This window comes from Poecilia formosa, unplaced genomic scaffold (assembly GCF_000485575.1).
Source record: "Poecilia formosa unplaced genomic scaffold, Poecilia_formosa-5.1.2 Scaffold555, whole genome shotgun sequence".
Lineage (NCBI taxonomy): Eukaryota > Metazoa > Chordata > Actinopteri > Cyprinodontiformes > Poeciliidae > Poecilia > Poecilia formosa.
This window is the reverse complement of record NW_006800494.1, coordinates 151325-163517: the sequence shown is the minus strand read 5'-3', so window position 1 is coordinate 163517 and position 12193 is coordinate 151325. Positions and strand designations below refer to the sequence as shown.

At 40.4% G+C, this 12193-nt stretch overlaps 1 protein-coding gene across 1 annotated transcript in view; it reads left to right on the top strand.

Moving 5' to 3' along the window:
- LOC103129548 (alpha-tectorin) overlaps positions 1-6865 on the top strand; it is a 108254-nt gene extending 101389 nt beyond the window's left edge. The window contains exons 28-31 of the mRNA XM_016665184.1: positions 5664-5915; positions 6005-6164; positions 6272-6377; positions 6460-6865. Of these exons, the coding sequence (XP_016520670.1) occupies positions 5664-5915; positions 6005-6164; positions 6272-6377; positions 6460-6554 (613 nt within the window). The 3' untranslated portion in view covers positions 6555-6865. The remainder of the gene's footprint in view (positions 1-5663; positions 5916-6004; positions 6165-6271; positions 6378-6459) is intronic.
- Positions 6866-12193: the final 5328 nt, after the last annotated feature.

Here is a 12193-nt window from a genome sequence, read left to right as displayed (position 1 = left end):
TTCGAAGGCAACAAACTCAAACATAATTCCTTTTCTGCATGACATCACAGCAAAATCAAAAACAATCAGTCAATATATCAAGATATTATGAGCTTCTGTGTTGGCTTATCTTTGGATACAATTTCTAGGTGTCTAAAAGCGTCACGTTCACCTGTTCGAACAGTTATATATAATTAAAAAAGTTATAGGCATATCTAACAATTGTACTGTTCAGGATGATTCTGCCTCAGAGAGTTTTGTTCAAAATGTGCACATACCAAATACTCCACACCAAACTAATAAACGAATAAAACAATCCTGGTGACTGAGAGGAAAGCTGGATGAAGCTGGTGTGAGAGTCAATATCTGAAATGGATTGAGCCCTGAGCCTACAACAACTTACAGACCACTCAGAGAGGAAGGAGCCGTTGGTCAAGAAACAGCCAAAGGTGTAAATGTAGTTTCTAAATGCAATCCAACACATAATGGACTGTTGCTCTTTACAAATAAAATGACAATATAAGGTAAGAATATATATTCAAATCTGCCAGAAGGTTTGAAGGTTGTGGGTTTGATTCTAGCTTCAATCCATTACATGTCAGTTAGCCCATGCATCATTAGCTTTCTACTGATTTGTGACTTGGTTTATGAAAGTGTACACGATGGCGAGTATGATTGGATGAATGTGGTGATAGTATAAAGTTCTTTACATGGCCTTGAAAAGCATTGAAATTTAGTCTATTTCAACTTACCTTTTGAATTTTCTATAAATATGCAAATAGCACAAGCACATTTACTTTAATTGCACTGTAACTATTTGGGTGGTATGTCCTTTTGAAACAAAAATCAAGTAGGACAGGTTATATAAATCATCTCACCCTTTTGTTTGGTACCCAGATTGGAAATGCCTTCAGTAATTAACAAAAGCCTTAACTGACAGGAAGGAGTGGAAACTTGGCTAGGGTGGATGATGAATCAGGTTCTGCATGTTGTAGTTTTACAAATATGATTTGAACTGGAGAAGAAGCATGGCAGTAGTCCATTCCTTATTACCTCAAGATTCAGTTCTTCTTAATATTGTCACATAACTTAATACTTCCACTTTTTTCTTATCTTGCAGGCTGGTGAGTCCTTTTGGACAAACGGTTGTTCCCAACGGTGTGAATGTCAAGCGCCCAATGTCCTGATCTGCAGTCCCTCATCATGCACTCCTGCACAAGAGTGCACCATCAGAGATGGCCATCTGGGCTGTTATGACGCCATGTCTACCTGTACAGTATGGGGTGACCCACATTACGTCACCTTTGATGGAGCCTTGGCTCATTTTCAGGGATCATGCTCTTACATCATCACTGAGAGTTTGAGACACAATGAAACTCAGTACAAAGTCGTGGCCACCAACAAACACAGAGGAAACAACCTTGTGTCTTTCGTGTCATCAGTTGATATATACGTCTCAAATCCTCCAGAGAGTGTTCATGTCAGGCTCGGACCTTACAAGAGAGTGAAGGTAAGCTTTATTTTAAATGCTGGATGAAAAACAAGTTTTGTTGTGCTAAAATCTTTGGCCTTATTCTCTGAACTCTCATCATAACAGGTAAATGGGACAGAGGTTTCTCTTCCCACCACGGCAGGAACGTTTGGTCAGGTGACGAGGCAGGGAAGTTACATAGTGTTTGATGCTGTCGATGTTGTAGTCCAGTTTGATGGCTCTAGTACTTTACTGGTCAGCATGGGCCGCAACTACCAGAACAGAGTCAGTGGAATGTGTGGGAACTTCAATGGTGATCCCACTGACGACAAAGTTTTACCCAACGGTACTTTGGCGGAAAACGACAACCAGTTTGGCCACAGCTGGAAATCAGAGACAAGCGAACCAGGGTGAGCTCAGACTTCATTTTCCATAGTTAACCTAAAAATCTCAACCATTGCAAACATTTTTTCAGAAATTGACTGTCTAAAATTTTTTAAATGTCTAACGACTTTTCTAGATGCGGATCCAATGATGAAAGAAGTGGTGACAGACTAAGTGACTGTCGCTTCATAGAAGAATACACAGAACTCTGCAGAGTCATCACCAACACCAGCGGCCCATTCAGTTCTTGTCACCTGCATTCTGACCCACAACCCTTTTTCACTTCCTGTGTTTACGATCTCTGCCTCTACACACCAGCCAATGACATGCTATGTTCTGCCGTGTCTGCTTATGAGAAAACTTGCACCGTCTTGGGTCTAAGTATCCCTGACTGGCGCTCTCCTTTGCATTGTGGTATGTTTGTTTGGTTCACTACATTATCAGAACAATGAGATGTTAATTGATCATATGCGATGAATTTCACTTTGTCATTTGTGATATCGTCAATTCAGCTGAGACTGACCCCTGTGAACAGCTGGATTGTGTGGAGTATGAGTGGTGTGGTAAGAAAGATGGGGTGTACGGCTGCTTCTGTGATGAGCACTATAATAGATCCAAAGATGAGAGCTATGGTAAGGGCAAAACATTTTAAACATTTTTATTATTAAAAGAGGTAGCAATAATCACATAGCATCGTCAAACATGGTTTGTTCACTACTTTATAGTTGGTATTTCTAGATTTCAAGCATAATATTTACATCAGTTGGTGTAGTTGGTCTCCAAACGTCAAAACTATGAACTACGGTCACACATTGTTTATGAATTAACCTGAACAATATCTCAAAGGGGAAGTGGGTGCCATTGAGTCTGAGTGGACCGTGTTCTGCGCCTCCATTGTCGAGACGGCTTAAGAGAGCTGTGGCCGCAAGGTTGTTGGGGCCAGTCATGGCAGCAACCCTCGAACCTTTTGGTGGACAGCTTTGGTGAGGGATGCTTTCAGGCTGAAGAAAGAGTCTTCTCAAGTCTTTTCGGCCTCCGGGATCACAGAAGCAGCTGATGTGTACCGACATTCCAAGCGGCATGTGGCTCTGATGGTTGCCGAGGCAAAAACTCGGGCGGGGGAGGAGTTCGGAGAGGCCATGGAGAAAGACTTCTGCAGGGCTTCAAGGCGACATTGTGGGCTGGTGGGCAGAATACTTCGAAGACCTCAATCCTACCAACATGCCTTCCATCGAGGAAGTAGAGCCTGGGAACTCTGGGTCAGGCTCTCCAATCTCTGGGGTTGCGGTTGCCGAGGTGGTTAAAGGGCTCCTCATTGGCAAGGCCCTGGGGGTGGATGAGATTCATCTGTAGTTCCTTAAGGCTCTGGATGTTGTAGGGTTGTGATGGTTAACACGACTGCAATATTGCATGGACATTGGGGGAAGTCCCCCTGGATTGGCAGACCTGGGTGGGGGACCAGAGGGTATACTTTAATTACAGAGGGGTCACATTCTTAAGTTTCCTTGGCAAGGTCTATTCAGGGATCTGGGAGAGAAGGATCCATCGGATAGTCTAACCTTGGATTCGGGAAGGGCAATATGGTTTTTGTCCTGGTCATGGAACACTGGACCAGCTCTACACCCTCAGCAGTGCCCTGGAGTGTGTGTAGGAGTTCGCCCAACCAGTCTACATGTGCTTTGTGGACTTGGAGAAGGCGTCCAACCATGTCCCTCAGAGAGCCCTGTGGGGTACCAGGCCCTTTGATACGGGCTGTTAGGTCCCTGTATGACCGGTGTCAGAGTCTGGTTCACATTGCCAGAAGCAAGTCGGGCTAGTTTCCGGTGAGATTTGGACTCTGCTTAGGCTGCCCTTTGTCACCGATTCTGTTCATTGCTTTCGTGTACAGAATTTCTAGGCGCAGTCAAGGTGTTGAAGGGATCCGTTTTGGTGGCCTTAGGATTGCATCTCTGCTTTTTGTGGATGATGTGGTCCTATTGTCTTCATCCGGTCGTGATCTACAGTGTTCGCTGGAGCGGTTTGCAGCCGAGTGTGAAGCAGCTGGGGTGAGGATCAGTGCCTCCAAATCCGAGGCCATGGTCCTGAGCTGGAAAAGGGTAGAGTGCCTTCTCCAGGTCAGGGGGTATGTCCTGCCCAAAGTGGAGGAGCTTAAGTATCCCGGGATCTTGGTCACAAATGAGGGAAGAAGGGTGTGATAGATCGACGGGTGGATTGGCACAGCGTCTGCAGTGAAGCAGGCGCTGTACCAGTCTGTCGTGGTGAAGAGAGAGCTGAGTCAAAAAGCGAAGCTCTCAATTTACCAGTCGATCTACATTCCTACCCTCATCTATGGTCATGACTGAAAGAACAAGCTCATGGATACAAGCGGCCGAGATGACTTTTCTACAAAGGGTGTCTGGGCTCTCCTTAGAGATAGGGTGAGAAGCTCAGTCATCTGGGAGTGTCTCAGAGTAGAGCCGCTGCTCCTTCATGTCGAGAGGAGCCAGTTGAGGAGGCTTAGGCCTCTAGTTAGGATGCCTCCTGGATGCCTCACTTGTGAGGTCTTCTGAGAATGTTCCACCGGGAGGAGGCCAGGACACGCTGGAGGGACTATGTTTCTCAGCTGGCCTGGGAATGCCTTGGGAATCCCCCGGAGGAGCTGGAACAAGTTAAGAGAAATGGAACTCACTTATCCGACCGCTTATCCGACCTGACCCTCGGATAAGCGGAAGAAGATGGATGGATGGAATATCTCAAGAAACTGCACTCAGTGCAGCATTGCTGTTATTTGTATATAGTTGCTTGTCACCTTTTTCTCTGTATTTGTAGACAGCCAAATGTGTTCCTTTTTGTTTATAAATTACTGGGACTACTTCCCTCTTACCTGACTGCATTTATGGTAAATCTCACACCCGGTTTGAACTTCGGGGGTAGCTTTTTTTCCATATGTTTGTGTCTAGAGTTAGAACAGATCTTGCAAAGACAGCATTTAAACATGCTGCCCCCTATGCTTGGACTCTTCCAGGAAGAATTTAAATTAACAGAAGTGACACTTCTTGAACTAAAAACACTACTGAACAACCTCGAAGAATTTTAACAGCCATTGCTTTTGATGTTCATATTCATGTTTCACTGATTGAATGTAAATGACGATTCTTCTAAATGGTGCTGCTATCTTATCAGGTCCCCACTGAAATGGAGATTATAGACAGGTTTATTTTTCAACTGAGTAAATAAAGCTTAAATGTTTCTGTCTTTGGGTGGCAGATGCAAACATCGAATGCTCCAGCAGTTCTGGAACCATGTCAGTATCTCGCTGCGAGTTGTTTGAAGCGGGCTTCCACTCCAGTGCTCTCCATCTCCGAGACAGCTCTTGCAACGGGACTCTTCAGGACGGACGACTTGTCTTCCATTTTGACAATGACAATCATTTGTGTGGTACAACCCTTATGGTAAAGTTAATGAATTAGAACATCTTCTTTAAAGCTTCAGTTGTGTTTCTTCAGTTGATTGATTCCATTTTGTCATTTCACTGTTAGAGAAATGGAACTCACTTCATGTATGAGAACAGTATTCACGGGAATGTGACCAACCATCAGAGGAATCTTCATCTGCATTTCTCCTGTGTTTACCCTCTGGCTCAAGCTCTGTCAATGGTTGTGGACATCAACCCTGTGGAGAGGTCTTGACACAATTTTCTCTGTTTGCTTCCTTTGAGCATTGTGTCCAATTACACTAATATGTTTTAATTGGTTATTATTTGTAATGTAATCCTGTAACCAAATTAGAGTAGCTTAGCCAGCTTATCAGATACATTAAAGGGTGGTCATAATAAATGCTTATTCTACAGTATTCTGAGGAAGAAGCTTCCTGTTGGCACTGGATCATATCGTATGAGGATGATCCCCTATGAGGATGAAGGCTTCCTCTCCCCCTTCAGCGCTAATGGACACATAGAAATGGATGTTGATGAGATGTTTTACTTGGAGGTGCGAACAGAAGGGGTGGATCAGCGTCAATTTGCCACAGTTCTGGACTCTTGCTGGGCCACGCCAGTCAACCAAGCAAACTACCCAGTCCGCTGGGATCTCATTACTGCACAGTAAATGAGACCATCTTGTTGTTCTTTTTAATTTAATTCAGTGTCTTTTTGCTGGCAGTCTAACTGATGCGTCTGCTTCTGCTTCGCAGGTGTCCTAATCCAGATGATGGAACCGTAGAGGTGATTCAGAACGGCGTCTCCACTGTGTCTCGTTTCTCCTTCAGGATGTTCACATTCACCAACCACACACAGATTTTCTTGCATTGCAATGTCCACTTATGCCTTTTGAGAAGCAACAACTGCAGAGCTGTGAGTTTTGTGTGCTTTTTGTGACTATATCATGTATGATCAAGTTGAACATCTTCAGAAGCGTAAAATGTTGCTGACTTGCCTTTATTTTCTTTTTTTTTTTGCAGCACTGCTACTCGGATCACCACATTCTAATCCGGAGGGATGTATCTTACCATGACTCTGGAGCTCTGTCAATTGGACCACTGGTACTTGGGACTCAACCGAACACTGGTAAAGTTCTATCATATCTTCATTGTTTTGTAATTATATTTAACTGCTTAACAAAATCTATCCACATCTCTTTTTTACACAGGTGGACTAATCCAAAGAAACAGTGCTGTGGGTCATCTGACATCAGTTGTTACCCTGTTTGTCAGTTTGCTGATGACCAGAATTCTGGTCAATTGATAAAGAATAATCACACTCTATGATCAAGTAAAACTTTGTTGATTATGATCTATGTTGATAGGAGGTGTTTTCTGGGTTTTGGTTTGTACTTGAAATTAGTCAAGAAAAAAGTAATTTTGCTTTTCTAACATCTGGTGCACCACTGTGCTTTAGGCCATTTGTGGGATTAATATAATCAGTTTTTTGTTTTGTCAGTGGATTTTATCATCATTAATTGTTGGTAACATCTGAGAGAGTAAAATATTGTATGGTTGGATTTAGTTAAGGTTACATATATGAAAAAAGTTAATTAACGTCTGAAGCAATGATCTCTGTGTCGAACTGAATGAATTTAAGAATGATTTTCTCATTGTCTAAATTCTGTTTAAGGGTTTAAACATTGATATATGGTATTATATATATGTACTGAGCTACAAAAGAGAATAAAGAAATTCACATTAATGTGATCATCAGCCTTTTATGCTTTTTGTTTTTAATAAAAGGCTTAATAAACTGTATGTTTGGTGTATGGCATGTTCTGACTCATTATCAAAGGTTAAGAATCTTAGTTTGATTTTATGGAATATTATCAGTTATAAAAATGGTTTTAGTAAATAGTCATCACTTTGGAGGGGTGATCACTATGCCAGCTGGCCTGAGTTCTCCCAAATGATGCGAAACCAGTGAGACGGATGTTCTTCTGCCTGCAGTGTTCTGGATCATTTGTGTCTTCTGTGGTAATGTTGAAGGAGTCACTATGGGTTCAGTCAAGAAGCTGGCCCCCAACAACATAAATGGTGCTGATCCCAGTTGTACACGTTGTCTTTTTGTGTCATCTAACATCATAGCAATGCAATGGTTTCCAGACAGGCGCTTACAAACTGGTGAAACAAACATTTTTTCTAGCCTCCAGCAACCAAACTGAATCCCACCATATAAAAATAGTTTTTTGCAACATCTTCATGGAAATCTCTGCATTAGCTTGTAGAAAAGGCAGAAATTGAGAAAATGACATGCTGGAAAAAGCATGGGGCTATGCATGGTACACCCTGGTCATTCAAACCAATTCAGTTCATTTAATACTAAGTCACACCACATATCTTGAGGAACTATGCAAAATAAAGATTAATTTCCTATGAAGACATATCATCTTGATCAATTAAATCCAATCTGTTCAGGGAACTGATTCAAGTTTAATGCCCCTGTAGATCCTAATCCTAATACTAGCCTTTTGCATCTAGGGTTAGATTTTCAATGTATTCAGATATGTAGCCATCATCTGGTGGTTGGGACAATCCCAACGGATGACCCAACGGATCAACGCATGATATTTCAAAACAGAAAAAGTTGTTACCTGAGGCCACACATGCCTCAGGTACAATTTTAGGAATGAAACTGCAAAGGCTGGGGATTCTAGATACAGCTTTGAGAAGAGCTAGCATCTGATGAGATTGAAAATGGCCTCAATGATTTCTGGAAATGTTTCCTGTTGGCTGCAGAGCTAAGTAAGTGTATTAGAGAAAGAGCAGTACTGTGTAAGCTTGGGTTCCTGAAGAGGGCAGGGTGGTTGGTCATGATGGACTGGGTTCTTCTACCTTCACAGAAACAAACAAGTTCTGTTTCTTTAGCCTTTTTCTAAAAGATTTTTCTTAATGAGTCTGCTAACATTTCAGACACAATCAGTAGCACCAGCTACCATAGACAGTTATAAATGAGTTTTGTTTTCATGTTGATTTTTTATTTATTTTTTGCTTCTTATTGAATTTTGCCCATTAGTTCATAAAGCTTGCTGTATTTTTGCTTCATTAGTGATCGGTAAATATTTGTGATTACACAATATTTCTCGCTAAAATCTTTAATTGCTGTTGGAAATATTATATTGTTTTTCCAATATTAAAACTCAATAAGAAGGTTCATATGCTTTTCAGCCACCAGATGGCGGTAGAGCACAGTCAAAGTAAGAGAAACAGACTGTAGCTATGGTAACTAACCATGAAGATCATGTTTTGCACTTAAAGTAATCTTGCCAAGAAATTTTGAAAAATAATCTAAAATATGAATGCAAATATAAGTGACATATTTTGACAAGCATTTTGCTTGTAAGACATACAACTAACTTGTGCTTAAATGTTCTGGTTTGATGTTGAAATATTACACAGAAAGTTGAATAATGCATTTTGATCAACATGACAAAATGATTTAAAATGTAGGAAAAAACAATGCAGCACCAGGGCAAGAGCGCCAGTAGGATATTAGAGGGTATCAACTATCATTGCACCTTATTCTCATGAACACAAGACAAGGATTAAGTTATCATTTAGATAACATTATGCATGCAGCAATATTAGCTGCTCAACTTACTCAGTTTGTTTGGAGGAAAACGGCAAAGCTTTTTGTCTTTTGACTCTGGCTAACTGCTGAACATGATACCTACGTTGAAACTTCGCTCTGCAGCTTGTCTTGCTTGGATGACTACATCCAAGTGTAACAAGTGTGACCCTCGTGGTGCGTTAAAAGACGGCTTGGAAAATCACGTTACTAAATCAAACAGTTGACAGAGAGCACAGATACGGAAAGTGAGGGAGACATGTCGCACATGTACCTTGCACCAGTTAGGCCAATTTGCACAAGTGGCACAATGATTTGAAGATTGAACAAGTAATTTTGAAATTTAAATTGTGTTCTGAGAAATGCAGAAAAGCAACTAAGAAAAACTGAAACCATAAGACATCAACGAGGTGATATTTGGACTTGTCTGTTTTCAAAACCAGAACAATTGGAGTATTGCAATGACATTTTGGTTTCCACCAATTCGCCTGCTTTTACCAGTCCTACTAATTCTCTCTGCTATCTCTACCTTTAACGGGTATTGAGGCTCTACTTTTAACAGCATAAAAAAATACTGGGCTGTCAGTTTTCTCTCTTTTGATCTTAGTCACAACTTTCATAACTTGTCTGAGATATTCGGCATGAAAACTTTGATTTATATTCAAGGTTATGTGTGGCATGGATTCCAGAAAGTTGAACAATTTGGAAATGTGAACGATCATGTAAAGAAAAAAAATTGATGTCACAAAAGGTCGGGATTGGGACAGTTAAGGCTAAATGTAGCCTAGATTCAGTTTTGTAAACCAAAGCCTTGCTGCTGCATTCTTTTGAAAAAGAAATCTTTCTCTTGACAACCCTTCCAAACAAGTCGCACTTGTTTGGTGTGTCTGATTTTCCTGTCATTTATCTAAACGCCCGAGGCCTGTGTTGTTTCTGACGGAGCTCCTGGGTATTTTTTGCCATCTTTCCCGGCACCACATGCCCTAACCTCAGGAGGAGTTCCTCTGTACAATCAAGTCTGAAAAGATTGGCATCTTTCCAGCTCGTGAATGATCTTCCTCGCTGTTGAGTGATGGACTTTTAATAGTTTGCAAATTACCTTAAAGCTCTTCCCATCTGTTCTAGGGTCATTGCTGAGGTCTTACCAACTTGGCATTGCGTTAAAATGTGTGTGTTAAAACTCATTATAAATGGATGCTTCTGTTAAGGTAGTTGTATCTGTTGAGGAGTTAATAAAATAGTTTATTCAGCAGAGTCTGGCTGGCTGCCAGGCTTTGTGTTTGATTAAATGATGACAGAATGATGCAAGGTTATCTACTTTAGGTTGAATTGCTTTTAGTTTTTTGTCTACATAATCCTACTTCAAGTTAAATCTTTATTGAAGTTTCTATAGATTTGCTATATTTCACAATGAAAAAATAAAATAAAGCAATAGCGAAGGTAAAAATGGCTCCTGATTGATGTAGCAACATATCTGTCACGTAGGCTGTCAGTTCAGTCACTAACAATTTATCATATGACTCCTAACAGCTGTTTGTGTTGGCGTTCCAGTTCAAAGAAAATAAACAGTCAACAATTTGAGCCAACAAGAGCAATGACTACCAACATGATTGCAGCAGTGAGTTTAGTCATGATTGTACTGTGGTAATATTTTCTCACATTGGTCAGTCCATCCAGGACTTCTTGAATATTTTTTGGATTTTTTGCAATCAAAATCACAGACTTTGTGATACTATTTTTGACAATATTTGTGCTAATGTCTGTATGTATGATGTTAAATGTATTTTTTTTTTATTAATCATTGTATCAATCACAGACTATCAAGTTAGGCTTACAGCAGCAGTCATTTAAACCCAATGTTTTTGGCCAACTTTGAGACACATTTGTAGTAAAGATCTGGAAAAAAAGCTGGAATCTGTTGATTTGGTGTGAATGTTGTGAATTTTTCAGATTTGTGGAAAACTGCAGGGACTTTTTGATAAGTTGGAGTCTAGAGGGCCACATTAAAAGCTACAGTGGGCCAGATTTGGCCCCAGGGCCTTGAGTTTGGCATGTGTGATCTCAGCCATTCCTTACAGGTTTTACCAGGAAGTGCTTCTTTCAGCTGACTCACCTTCATCTTGTGCTTTACGTCAAACTGGATGTGTTGTTGTTAATCTGTCCTCATTGACATTTATTCATGAATGAAATAAGATGGTGAAAATATGTCTTGGAGAGATGAACCCATTATTAAAGTCTAAATAATTGTTGACTGTGTAGCTTTAAAAACAGTACCCCATAATTGCCTGATAACCTGAGATTTGCAGAAACTGTTGGTTTTTCCAAATGCCAACTGAACATCTTCCAGTTTCTCTCATCTCACCCATGAAGGCCAATGGTTGTTTTATCATTTCCATCTATTCCCAGGTCTTTATTTGTTTAGATTTTGTCATTTTAAATGTTTAAATGTGGCTACGTGAAATGTTTTAGTCCTTTATGCGATGCTTTGTTTATATTTTGTATCACCTGTTTTTTTTCCCCTTTGATTAACTACAACATAAATCCCTTCCCTGGTACGAGGGGTCATTGCTTATTGATTTCCCCTGGAGAATCTTTTTCCAGTCAATTCACCTTTAAAAACCCATTTGAAATAAATAAATCAAATCAAACCAGGTGTTTGAAAATTGTAAACACCAGGTTTGCAATTAGGAAACCAGATTTGCTAATTGCTGCTAGCAATTAGTCTTTTCCAAGTTTCCAAGTCGGAAAGGTTCCAATTTGGAAAAGGCCGTTTTTGATGAGGGAACAACATTATAGCATCATGTAAAGCTCAAAAAAGTTAATTTTACGACATTGTGCTCTTTTAAATCTGGAAGTAGATGATCAGCTGAAATCTCACCAAAACAGATAACAGATTGGAAAATTATTGTCTTATTTTTTGAATCTCAATCTTAGCTGTTACATTCAGACCTTAGGTCAAGAATTTGACATGAACAATAAAAAACTATGGATTGATTATTGTCTATATCAATGGTTTGGGCTGCTGGTGGAAATAATATTGTTTCTGACCATGTTGCAAATCTCAAATCCTCTCCAACTGGTGTTGGGGACAACGAGTCTATTGTTTTCCACTGAACTCTACCACTGATCTCAACCCGACGGAGCAGTTATGGTACATGGAGCAATGTGAGATTTTGTGGCTGTGCATGAGACGGATCTGCAGCAATCGTGAAATGCCATCATTAAAATATGAACACACCTTGTTGAATCTATGCTAGGAAAAGATAAAGTAGAGCTAATCTAGGTCAGACACTAATAAGTAAGTAAGTAAACTTTAAGTAAGTAATAAGATG